The sequence below is a fragment of the Haemorhous mexicanus genome, chromosome 15 (genome assembly GCF_027477595.1).
Source record: "Haemorhous mexicanus isolate bHaeMex1 chromosome 15, bHaeMex1.pri, whole genome shotgun sequence".
NCBI classification, from domain to species: domain Eukaryota; kingdom Metazoa; phylum Chordata; class Aves; order Passeriformes; family Fringillidae; genus Haemorhous; species Haemorhous mexicanus.
The window spans coordinates 8,761,061-8,773,914 of NC_082355.1; the positions used below are offsets into that span (position 1 = coordinate 8,761,061).

General features: G+C 40.8%; 1 protein-coding gene across 3 annotated transcripts in view; it reads left to right on the forward strand.

Annotated features, from left to right (window-relative positions):
* Positions 1–12,854, forward strand: part of TRPC7 (transient receptor potential cation channel subfamily C member 7) — a 63,803-nt gene that overhangs the window by 10,879 nt on the left and 40,070 nt on the right. For all 3 annotated transcript variants that reach the window (XM_059860027.1, XM_059860029.1, XM_059860030.1), the window contains exon 2: positions 8,782–8,964. In XM_059860027.1, the coding sequence (XP_059716010.1) occupies positions 8,782–8,964 (183 nt within the window). The remainder of the gene's footprint in view (positions 1–8,781; positions 8,965–12,854) is intronic.

Below are 12,854 nucleotides of genomic sequence, written 5' to 3' on the forward strand. Positions count from 1 at the left end.
TTGCAGGGAAATTTTCACCAGTGCAGCATAGAAACAGCTCATTACCCACTGGGTGTCATTTCATTCTCACTGTCCAAACTCCAGGATCTGAACTCATTTCAGAACAAAGAAATAAAATTATGCACTTTTTAAATTCCTATTTCTGCTCAAGAAGGTTCTGCAGCATAACTTCTAGGTCTGCTCTTCTTAGAGAGAGGAGAATTTCTATATAGCCAAGAGTGCTCTGTGCCAGGACTCAGCAGCTGGAATCACATTTTTCCAAAGTGCTTGGTTGCTGCTTATGTGCCACAATTTCACCCACTCTGATGCTTGTGACCAGTTTTATTAGAAGCTGTCCTTGCTGGGCATTGAGAACTGTGGTAGTTGGCTGGTTGAGACCTGGAAAACATAAGGTTATTTTAATTATTGATATCACTTGCAGTGGCTCACAGTTAAGCCAACATTCACTTGCAGGATGGATTTATGAGAAGTCTTTTTACTGATATGCCTGTGCTGCTTGTAGCCAAAATTCCTGTGAGAGAAGGGACTCAGAGCACCTTTGAACATACAAGTGTGTTCCTTAAGCAAGTTGGAGGTGCCAAATTTACCTCAGCCTAAGGGATAAATGAAGCTTTTGTGAGCAAACAATTACTTTGAATTTAAATCCATTATTTTCTCCTGGTTGTTTCCCATCTGATTTTCAGGAAACACAGAGTTTTCAAGCAGCTGAGCTGAAATGAGCCAGACAATTGAGGAAGAGCAGCTAATTCTTTTAGTGCAAGGAAGCTATTTCATCTCAAATTGTATAGGAAATAAAAATCTTCCCCAGTGAAACTTGCAACAAAGTGATCAGGAATGTAATATATATGGGGAAATATCAGAGAAAAAAAGTATGGATGGCATGAGAAATGGGGAGCTTGGTCCAGAGGTAACTTTGTGCTTTGATAAATCTTTGACATCAGAGCTGCAGAATGACCTGGAAGGAGGTTGGGGTGAGGTGGGGATGGCCTTTTCTCCCAGGTAACCATGGATTCTCTGTGTCATATCCCCACACAAGGAGAGAGCAAATGTTTGAATGCCATTAAGAGGGATTTGGAGCAAGGCACAGCATCATCATGAGCTTGATTTTACTGCTGACATGAACACATCCTATACTCTTCGTCAACCACAAAACCATTATTATTTTGTTATTTTGAAATGCATAGTTTGCATTTAAAGAGAAGTTGTTGACAGGACACTGGAGACAGGCTCTCTCCTTGGTGACATTTGTGTATTCCCCACATTTGGCATGCACATTTCACTAATAACCTCTGTCCTGTTTATGAGACATCCAGGGACTTGATCGTTTAACTTCTGAAAAATGTGTTTCAGCAGAAACATTCAAATGAGCTAGGGAAAATCTGCAAGGAAAAAAAACCACCTTTTACTTAGTTGAGGAATCAAAAGCTGTGGCTTATTTGTGATGTGTGTTTGAAAATAAGCTGAGGTAATAGGAAAGGGAAATACCTCAAGCATCAAATGCCATCTCATGTTGAAAAGCTGCTATGCCAAACCTTGAGACTTTAAATATTCTAATTTTAAAAAAAAATGTAAACCAATATCATTTCTCTTCTAGGTTAATGAAATATTTTCAGAGACTTGGAAGGGGGTGGTAGCTCTCTGCTGACTAGCACTGATGTTCCTGCACAGGGATGCTCAGTAATGGTACCTGGCAGGCTGAAGGTGACTTTGGGGGAAAGGAGTAGAGGAGATGGAGGTGTTTTTCTGGCATGAAAAGACTGTATTCTGTTCAGGGTGAGAACTTTGGATAAGTCAAATCATCCATTAATTTCAGTGTAGAGGGAGTTCACTTGTACAGGAAACCTATTTTACGTTTCAGATAGTAAAGAAATTGTGGACTGATTCTGAAATAGTGGACTGATTCTGAAATTTCTTAGCTAGGGAATCTAAAACTTTGGTTGAAGAGTCAGGAATTGTTCTCAGTCTCAGTCCTTAACAATAGGGATTATGCTTGATTTCTGCATTTGGTTCCCTAAATAAGACATCCATTAATTTTAGATATAAAAATCCACCCAGACACCTTTTAAAGGAATTGTTCCAAGGGGAAGGCAAAGTAAAGTATTTTTCCTTTTTTAATGTTTTTATTGATGGAAAAACAGCTTCTAAAATTTATTCATTAGTTTTGGTCCCACAGGAGCTACATTTATCAAAAAGATTAATAATTTCCCAGAAGGCACTATTGGTAGAGTTTGTAGATTTGTAAGAGCTAGAGCAGAAAAGAGCTAAAGTGCAAAAGAGTAGAAAGAAAACAGGGAGGTGCAAACCTGTCCTTTTGACAGGTCACACTTCAAAGGTCTTGGAATGTTATTGCTGAAGATTAAACATATACCTGGACCTGCAAATGATGCTGCAAAAGCATGGTAACAATCCTAAAGGATTTCCACCTACCACCCTCTTGTTGAGCTTCTTGAAGCATTTGATGTATCTACCAGTCAATAGATGCAAGATGAAATCCAAAGTCAGTGGTTTGATTGATTCCTTACTGCTCTATCCCCTTGGTGGAGGGATATGCTCTCTCAGAGATGAGCTTCTGCAGTGCATACAAGAGATGAATTGCAGCTAGAAAGCTGAGAAGAATAAAGAGACACCAAAAAAAAAAAAAAAGTTTTATTGCAAATCAGTCAGTGCAACTGCCATTGAAATCCTTGGAATGATGCAAGGGATGTTATTTCCATGGCTACTTGGAAGTCAGACAATTTTTGGTCCTCAGTCAATTGATCCTGTTGTTTTCTGGGCTCCTTTGGAGAAGAATAATGTCAACACAGACACATTCTGGTTTGTCCTTGGGTTCTGATATTGGCCACATCTCTGGGTGTCTCCTGACAGAATCTAAAATCCCCCTTTGCCTGGAGGCCACTCTGCTCTGCCATGCTGCAACCTGGCACTGCTCAGAGGACAAACCATGGCCATGTTTCTCTTGGCTCCATTTAGAAGGGTCCAAATTGCTTGGAAAGCAACAGAGTCACACTTGTGAAATGTCAAACTCTCGTATATGAACAGATTGCTTATTATATTATGCACACTGGAGATTAAGAAGTCAAGGTCTGGATAATTTTGAAAATGAACTGAGGCATCTGTTGCTACCTCTGGAAACATTTAGCAACCTGCACCTGAGTGGGGAAATGTTTTAAACCAGCACTGGGCTCTAAATTCAGAGACATGCCCACGGGTATGGCACAATGCACCCAGAGCTCTAATAATTCTCTGATGTGTTGCCACTTAAGGAGCAAGAGAACATAAACCAATGTTTATGTGTTTTCTGGAGAATTAACTGTACAGCCTTGGCATAGACTGTGCACTCAGGCATTTAGTCTGGAAACAATAAGATGCACTTAACTGTATTCAAAAGTGTCAGCAGCTGGCAAAGCTCTTTGGGAGGGTGCTCAGTGCATTTCAGAGGATAACAAAGTTACATGGTCAGGATCAGTGAAAGGCCCTTCCTCAGCATCTTCTCCCACAACCTTTCCTGCCACAGGCCTTCTGCTTCTTTTCACTCCCAAACACATGGCCAGCCAAAGACCCTGTAAGTGCCCAGAAGGAAATCTGTCCCACAACTTTTCCATACAGGCTTGTGCATATTTCATGTGGTATCTAATTGGTAAATATTTATAAGCATTTGATTATTTGACACGATGGTTTATTTAACAATTTTATTTCAAATCTTGAATGAAATATTTCTGCTTTTTGTCCCCTTCCTTTCTCTCAGCTTTGTTTTTTTTCTACAATAATTTTTACTTTGGGGAGTTTTCTGTTCACATTTACAGAATTAACTCTCCATTTTTTTCCTGCTGTCTCTTCTCAAAATGCTAATCTAAGTAATGCAATATTTCTCTCCTTGATATGTGTGTATGTGTGATGTAGAATAAATACAAAGAGCCAAGAGCTCAAACAATCATAAAAAGAGACTCTGTGCAATGTGCCTACAGCTTTCATTTGCACAGCAAATTTAATGCTACCCAGAAATGCCAGATAGGTTCCTGGTCTTAGTTTTTCTCATTTCACTTAACTTTTTTACTCAAACTCCATCCCTCTGACCTGAAAGAGCTCTTTTCTGAAAAAATCTGGTTGGTTTGAACAGATGTGGAGACATGACAGAGTTCATTTAGAACATAATCAACAGATAATAATAGGGTACTTGGAGAAATTGCAGTGAATGACAAGTACCATCAGCCTTTTCAAAACAGCAAAATTAGACATTTTTAACTCCACACGAACAACAGTGTTAGAAGAAGCAGGAGATTACTAATTTGGAATCCTTTTATTACATTCTAGTTTTTAAAAAAATGATATTGTAACATTCTCAGGCATTATCCTGATCCCGCTCTGCTCACTGCCTCTATTGGAAATAAAATTCTCTTCCATGTGTTATTTCAAACACACTGGCTCTCTTGCCTACTGGGTTGTATCCCTCATCTTCCTCCCTGAGGCTTGACAGCACTTAGCCTGTCAGGATGAGGCCTCTCATCTCTCATGTATGATCTGCAATTTTCATTACTGTAAAAATCCATCTGGTTTATGAGCCTCTTAATCCTCAGCCTTCCATCATATGGCACCTAACTGGAGCTTGGGAAGGTTTGGGTTATTGTCATTGCCTGTGTCTGCTTCTGCTGCCCTGCCAGGAGAACTGAGCTGGGTTTTGTGTCTCCAGCCCTGAGTTTCTTGTTGTGGTACAAGTGTGACCCCACTGCCTGGCCAGGCTTGCAGCCAGGATGGTTCTCCACAAAACCTATTTAGACAGCAGGGCCACAAAGTGCCTGGTTTAGGGGTTGAACCTGGCTGGCAGGGCAGTGGTGAAGTGGGGACTGTCCCTTTGCACCCCACAGTGGCCATCTGCCCCTCTGTGTTCTGGCAGAGTCATAGGAGTCATCAGGGCTGTGATCTTCAAAACCCCTGGTGTAACAGGAATCACAGAGAATCACAGAATACTCTGAGTTTGCAGGGACCTCACAGATCATCAAAGTCCAGCTCCTGGCCCTGCACAGAGCAAGAATCCCATCATGTTTCTGAGAGTGTTGAGCTCCCTGAGCTCTGTCAGGTTTGGTGCTGTGATCACTGTCCTGGGGAACCTTTTTCCAGTCCTCAGTCACCTTCAGGGTGAAGAATATTTTTCTAATATCCAACCTAAACCTCTCCTGACACAGCTTTGGGCCATTTCCCCAAGTTCTGTAACTGTTCACCCGTGTCTGGAAGTATCTGGAAATGCATCCTTGTTCTTCACCTCCTCCTCCCACCCCTGGCTAATCTCTGCCCTGGGGTGCAGCCACCCATCCACTGTCTCAGCACTCCTTCCTGCAGGGAAAGCAGCATCTTGGATGCTTCCAAATGTGTGAAACACAGGCAAATGTGTGAAATACACAGTGCTGGCATGAACACCAGCAGAGCTTGGATGCTGCCTGTAAATAAATTTTCTTGGCTTCCTTGGGATTTTCCCCGTGCGTCAGAACTCACAATTCAGGATTTCAGAGGCAGGTACAGAATTTCTGCCTGCGTCACCAGAGCTGTGCCTTGCAAGCCAGGATCAGGAGAAGCTTGGCTGTCAGACCTCTGGTAATCTCAGTTTTGAAGTAAAGAATAATGTGTGCTTGAGAGAAATACATTGACATGAGGAGAGTCTTTGAGTGTGCTCTCAATCGCCATCAGGGTGATCAGGATTTACTATGATGACTGTGAGCATTAAGGAGGCCAGAACAAAGATGACAAATGATTTTGTAAAAGGGATCATCAGAAGACACAACAGGTTCAGTGATCTTTGAGACTTGTCTTAACAGATGAGCAGGCTCCTGAGGCTCCTGAGAGGTGTAATCTGCCTCCCTGCCTGGCTGCAGAATTGCTGGAGGGCAGTTTTTTTTTTTTTTTGTTTTTTTTTTTTTTTTTTTTTTTTTTTTTTTTCTACAGCTTGTTTCTTGGACAGGATGTATGGCTGCTTGCATCTACTTAAAAATCAGAGTAAAAAACTTTGAATGAGGAAATCATCCATAGTTTCTACAAATGTACAGAACCAGTAAAAACATTAAGGTTGGAGATGTGCATAAAGTTGCGTCTTGATAGAGTTTGCCAGCTGGGAACCTGCCATTTTCAGATGCTTTGGAAGCACTTTCCTAGTTGCTACTAAACATCTTTCCTTGAGGAAAGGAGGAGAGAAAATAATCTAATCTAATACAAACTAGTGGCTCAGATGATGTGGAAGTGGTGATGAGAATGACCTAAAATGTGCTGGTTAAGAGGTAAGCTTGTGAGCTTTGCAAACAGTACATAGAGAATGGTATTAAAGCTCAGCAGAGTTATCACCCTTGTTTTGTTTTAAGCTGCTGGGCTCATGAAGCATCTCCATTACCTGTGGCAGCAAGGCATTTCATTCCCACCCTACACATGTTTTCAAATCCATCCATATTTGCTGTCCTTCACTATTTCTGTGTTTATTTTGAGGTTGATATTTTTGTTTGGCCATTTATTCTCTCAGTGAAGAGGTAAGATTTCAATGTATTCAAATTCATCATGGTGTGGGGAAGATTGAAGCATGGAATTGATTTGAGAGGAGTGCTTTGAAGCCATACAATAAAATCTTTCATTTACATTTCAGATTTATCTCACCCTGTATTTGAAAATATTTCCTCCACAAATCCTATCTACCTCCACAAAATGCTCTTGTACTAGATTTAGATGTAAATGGACCATTAGCTTTTGACTGAGACCTAAGAACATCTTAAATCTTAGAGCTCTAGCTTGGCACATTTATGGAAGTCTTGGTGCCCCAGCTTCTGAATGGGGCATTCACCCAGGTAAAGATCTGCTTCTTGTACTCTCATGTCTCCTCTTAATGAAGATTTGAGGTTCTTGCTCCCCTCCATTAACAACACAAATAGAACACCTGGTTTGACTACAGCACTCAAGGACAAAGAGGAACTCAGATCTAAACTTTTTTGATACCTAAGAGGATGTAAACATACAAGTTTCACCTTGCAGAAGGTGCCAGCTGTAAAATCCCTGCTATTCCCCAGCTGTCTTCAGCCCCCTCTCCTAAACACAGATCAGAAATGGCTTCTTCCCCTTCCTGTGAGAATGCCCCACTTGCAGCCCTGAGGGGCTTTTTGGCTCCCTGTGATTATTATTGTGATTATTCAATTATTCTATAGAACACCTGGTTTGACTACAGCACTCAAGGACAAAGAGGAACTCAGATCTAAACTTTTTTGATACCTAAGAGGATGTAAACATACAAGTTTCACCTTGCAGAAGGTGCCAGCTGTAAAATCCCTGCTATTCCCCAGCTGTCTTCAGCCCCCTCTCCTAAACACAGATCAGAAATGGCTTCTTCCCCTTCCTGTGAGAATGCCCCACTTGCAGCCCTGAGGGGCTTTTTGGCTCCCTGTGATTATTATTGTGATTATTCAATTATTCTGTGCTCCTCCCAGCTCTTCCATGCAGGAAAAGTGAAGTTGGGACACACATACACATTCATGGCAGAAGTAACCTCAAACCTATGACAAAGTCATTAAACCAACTGATTTTAAATCATTAGCATCTCAGTTCTGAAGGGGAAAAACTGACCAAAGAATTAAGCCACCTCTAACTAAGTATTTTAGACAGTGCTCTTCTAACTAATTAATGAATGTTTGCACAGTGCTTTGAGATCTTTGTAGAACAAGGAAGGCTAATATGTTGCTATGTGTAAATGATAGAATAGATAATTTAGGAAATACAGAAGCACAAAGCCAGGTTACCCTTATCACTTCATCAAAGCCAAATTTAACTATCTGCTTCTTTTGGCTGCTGGCTTAATTAGATAAGGTACTGAATTTAATTAACTCATCAAACCTAATTTGAAAAGACCTCTCAAATCAGTTAGAGCTTGTCTTATGTTTATTATTCCTATTTGTTGCATGGAGCCTTTAATATCACCATTTTGTTATTATATGAATGGTAGCCTTAATTGTGTTCCAATTTACAACATTTACTCACATGGTGGCTCTTTCCTCATTTTTTAAGTGCCAGCATGTGAAAATCAATCACAATTTAATTTAGGGCAGGGAAATTGCTCTTCTAGTCCTCTGTCAAGTCAGATACAGGTTATCTCTTTCCCCACAAGTGTAATTCAGGTTTTCAAAGTGAAATTATTTCACAGGAAATCATGTTGAGTTTCTGAAGTTCAATTTCTTGGAGAGGTGTTGTGACAATTTTCATCTGGATGCTCTTTCAGTAAATTTTAAGGTTTGAGGCTGAAGTTGGTATTACAGCTATATAATTCATTTGAACACATCTGTGTGTGTTGCTCCAGCTTGTTGTACCAGTCTGAAACTTCTTGAAAGTTACAAAAGAAAGAATTACTAGGAAAGAATCTAAACTGAAAAATTTGCTGCATGTTTTACCCAGTTTGCAGGACCTGTTTTTGGCCATATTTTTACATTCCTAGAGATACGCCACATAGAGAGCAGAAATCAACTGATTGCTTAAAACTAAAATTTCCCTAGAAATCATTTACTTGTTCTGTAAAACTTGTTCTATTATCATGCAAACTATGCTGCTGATAGAGACATTGCTAATTAAGTCTGGAGGAGTTCCTGTACTTTTGTGAAAAGCCATCAACATGCTGTGTAAATCAAATGCTTTCTGACTCTTCCAGGCAGCAGTTTTGCAGAAGTAATCTTGCGCACAATTGCTCTCTCTTCTCTTTTTCATTTGCTGTTTGCAGCCCAGCATTCCAGCAGACAATTAAAAACCCTTTTTTTCCCTTTTTCCCCTCAGAATGACTATAGGAAGTTATCTATGCAATGCAAGGACTTTGTTGTGGGGGTGTTGGACCTGTGCAGAGACACTGAAGAGGTGGAGGCTATTCTGAATGGAGATGTGAACATCCACTTGTGCCCTGAGCACCACCGGCCAAGTCTGAGCAGGATTAAACTTGCTATTAAATATGAAGTCAAAAAGGTAAGCTCTTCCTTTGGGTCCCATATGTCTTCACATTTAATTATGCTCCCTTGATGCCACCTGAAAAATAAACAAAAGATAGATTTTAGTGGGACCAAGACTGTCCCTAGAATTTTAGCCACTTGTGGCTTGATTTGTATTTTCTCACATCCTTTAATATGGGGAAGTTTATCTGCAAGGTGAAAAATAAATTCTTCTAGAAGTATTTGAAACAACTAGTCAGCCTTACAGAAGTGTGTTGTGTGAATGGAAAATGTTATTCTGGCAAATTCTAGGCCTGGGTGGTCCCAATTAATTGCTCCTACAATGTGCTTTGATGGAAACTGGGCTCCTGCTACGGAACTTGAAGCGCATTCCAAATTTTTGAGCTAACATCTGCTCTCTCATTCCCCTCCCAAATCCACCACCTGCTTCATTTTGCCTCTTGACTGTGCTGCTGTGCTGGCTGGAGAAGGTCTTTTCCTGTTATGAAAGCCATTAATTAAAGAGAATCTTAAAGCATATTTGAAATTAAATGCTTTCATGCAGGAGCACATAGCATGGAGCCAAATGTTCTCTCCTAGAATGTTGTGTCTCTGTTCCATCACCAAGACCAAGCTGAACATCTCAGTTCACTCTCAGTCAGATGTTCAGCAAGCTGGGTCAAGTTTAGTTGTTGAATTTGTTGCTTTGGTAACAGGAGGCCAAAATTGCTCTGGTGCTCTTTCAGAAAATGAACTAATCTGAAAGACACAGATAGTACCTCCCCATGGACCAGTGCCCAATGATCCATGACCTGAGAGTCATCACAGGATCACAGAACACTCTGAGCTGCAAGGGACCTGTGTCAGAACCTTGAGCCTTTTCAATGTGTGAATTCTGCTGTGCTACTTTGCTCACTTCTCCTTCTAAAAATTTGTGTCATCCTTTTGATACCAAGACCATGAGCTGGAGCTGCTGTGCTGCTCTGGGCACTTCCACCCTGGCTTACCTGGTTCCAGAGGAACATTGTCCCATTTCTTACCATGTCTGTATGTCCAGCTTTTCACAATGCATGAACATTGACCTAAAGCACCAGTGGGGGTCATGTACAGTGGATCTTTTCATGTACAAACATCTTCCTAAGCCCAGGAGAGCTGAGCATCCTCTGTGGATCACAGCAACTAGTTGCACACTGGTAACAACTGTTAAACTAATTGCAGGATATGAACAGGAGCATTCAGCAGTCTCAGGACGGCTCTCAGGTCGGCACTATTAGCACATTCCTTTCAGCAGCTGCTGTGTGTCTATGTGTAAGATGAGTATTTAACTGCTGACTCCAAAACAAGGCAGTTCAGTCTGTGGGAGGCACAGACACACTCAGATAAATGGCTTTGGCTTTGGCAGTGACATGATAATGGACTGATGTTGGTCACAGTCACTGAACAAAGACATTGTGTTATGGTAACACAGTAATTAATTCCTTAAGAGGCAATGAATGCACTTCAGGTGCAAGCTTTTTATTCATTTCAGAGATATTTAGGTTTATGTGTACAGAGCTTGTGATTTGAAATCCATTTCCATTTTAAGGAAATCCTATAATAGAGAGGGGTCAGAGGGAGGGTGAAGTATTATATATATTTAATGAGCAGATTCTTGGACAGATTCTGTACATTTCAAGTCACTTTCCAAAGCTAATGACTCATCATGACTAGATCTTTTCCAGTTCTGGGCTCCTCAGTACAAGAGAGATGTGCAGCTCCTGTAATGGGTCCAGCAGAAAACAAAGATAATTAAGGCACTTAATTAGCATCTTTGTTATGAGGAAAGGCTGAGGGAGCTGGGCCTGCTCACCCCCTCAATGTCTGTCAGTGCCTGCAGGGAGGGTGTCCAGAGGATGGACCAGGCTCTGCTCAGAGCTCCAGCTAGCAGGACAAGAGACAGCAGACAGGAACTGAGGCCCAGGAAGTTCCCCCTGGATATGAGGAAGAATTTCTTCACTGTTCATGTGACCAAGAACTGGAAGAGATTGCCCAAAGAGTGTGGAGTCTCCCTCACTGGGGATATTCAAGAGCTGTCCCAACATAATCCTGTGCCAGGTGCTCTGGGATGACACTGCTTGAGCAGGAGTTTTATACAAAACAACTTCAGGGACTTCAGAATGGCCTGACAAAGGAAAAAAAAAAGAAAGAGGGGTTAGTGGTTATGAGTTGTTTTTCTCATTAAGTTCATATCCAGACTAAATATTTGCACTCGCATGGGAAATTTAAGAAATATTTGATGTTTAAAAAATCTATTTCTACCATTAGCTTCTTAATTGACATTTTCATATTAATACTCAGTGCCTACAATAGGCTTTCTGTGATGAAAAATTGCAGAGAACCATGAAACACATTGAAAATTATTATTTAATATCCATTATTTTACTTTTACAGCTGCTGATGCAGTCTGCATTTCATCACATTTTTATTTCTAGAGTCTGGGAAAGATGTCAAGGACTCCCACCCTCAGACAGAAGAGCAATTGCATCTGCAGAGTTTCATCAGGCCTTTGCAAAATCTTTTAAAATCTTCCTAGTTCTTCCAAATTTCTTTGTTGCTTCACTGTCCTCACACAGTGCAGTTATGGTGTCTAAGGAAAATCTCGTGTTCACATCAGAGCTGAAGCCTTCTGACCTCCTCTGCTCAGTAAACCTGCAGCTGGTACCTACAGCAGATTTTTTTCATATTAATGGAAATGTCTCTGCATTTTTCCTTCTGTACTTCCAATCAAGGTCCCCTGTTACCTCATTCGTTTTCAACTTCAAAAAAGCAATTCTCTGGTCAAGTGAAAGGACATGGTCTTATTGATCATTATCTTTTTTCATAATTCACAAAGTTTGAGATGAACCTTGTAAAGTCAGTCAAGAAAGCATCAACAACTACAGGCTCCATTTGTTGGTTTCTTTTTTCCTTTTCTTTTCTTCTGCAAAGCACCCTACTAACACATATGAGAAGATGGTGAGAAGCTTTAGGCTCTAATTCAAGGACTTTCTATAAAGGATACTTGAAGAATTAAGGAACTCTGCTTTTACATATTTTGCAGCAAGAAAAAACCCAAAATTAAAGTAGTTTATAAAGTGTTTATAAAAATGGTGTATTGCTGTTATTCTTCACACTTTTTGAAAGCACTAAATTATCACTCTGTACTCCAGGATTTTTGGAAAAAAAATCACTCAAATGTCCTCTGACCAAGTTTTCCAGAGGCATTTTTCCTTTTAGATCATCTGTCTTAATGATTCCTTGAAATTTATCAAAATGGAAAGTTTTTCAAGAGCAAAACAAACAATTTTCAAACACTTAAGCATTTACTGAGCCCTGGATTCCAAGAACTGAACTTTTAGCCCACGTTAAGGGATTGTTGCAAATTTACCATTGTCTCCCCTGGTTTATTTAGTGATGCTTTGCACTTGCTCACTTCAGCCCAGAAGAGATTTCTTTCTCTTCCAGCTCTACAGGGTCTGGGGCACAGGGAGGAGGAGGGTTGGGTGCAGGAGGAGCAGCCAAGCACCCTGATGATGCTGCAGACAGACTGCCCAGGTATTCACTGGGACACTGGAGCAGAGGCTGGGAGCTCTCACAGTGAGACCAAACTCTGGTGGGGTCCAGCAGCTGCTCATAGAAGTGGCAAAATAAAAAGCAGCATTAAGGTGGGACAGGTGGTTTTGGTGGATTATGACCAAAAGTGGCTTGAGTTGCTAAGTTGAAGTTCTGAGCCCAAGGACCATGAGCTCTGTGGCCATGGATTCCTCAGCTGCTGCTCATGCAGGTTTACAACATCTGAAAGCTTACTGTGCTCTTGATTGAAAATTTGATAGTAATGTTTTTTTTCATTTTCTTGAAACATTCAAACCAATTTGTTTTCACCCAGGTACTTGAAATGTAAGGGTAGCA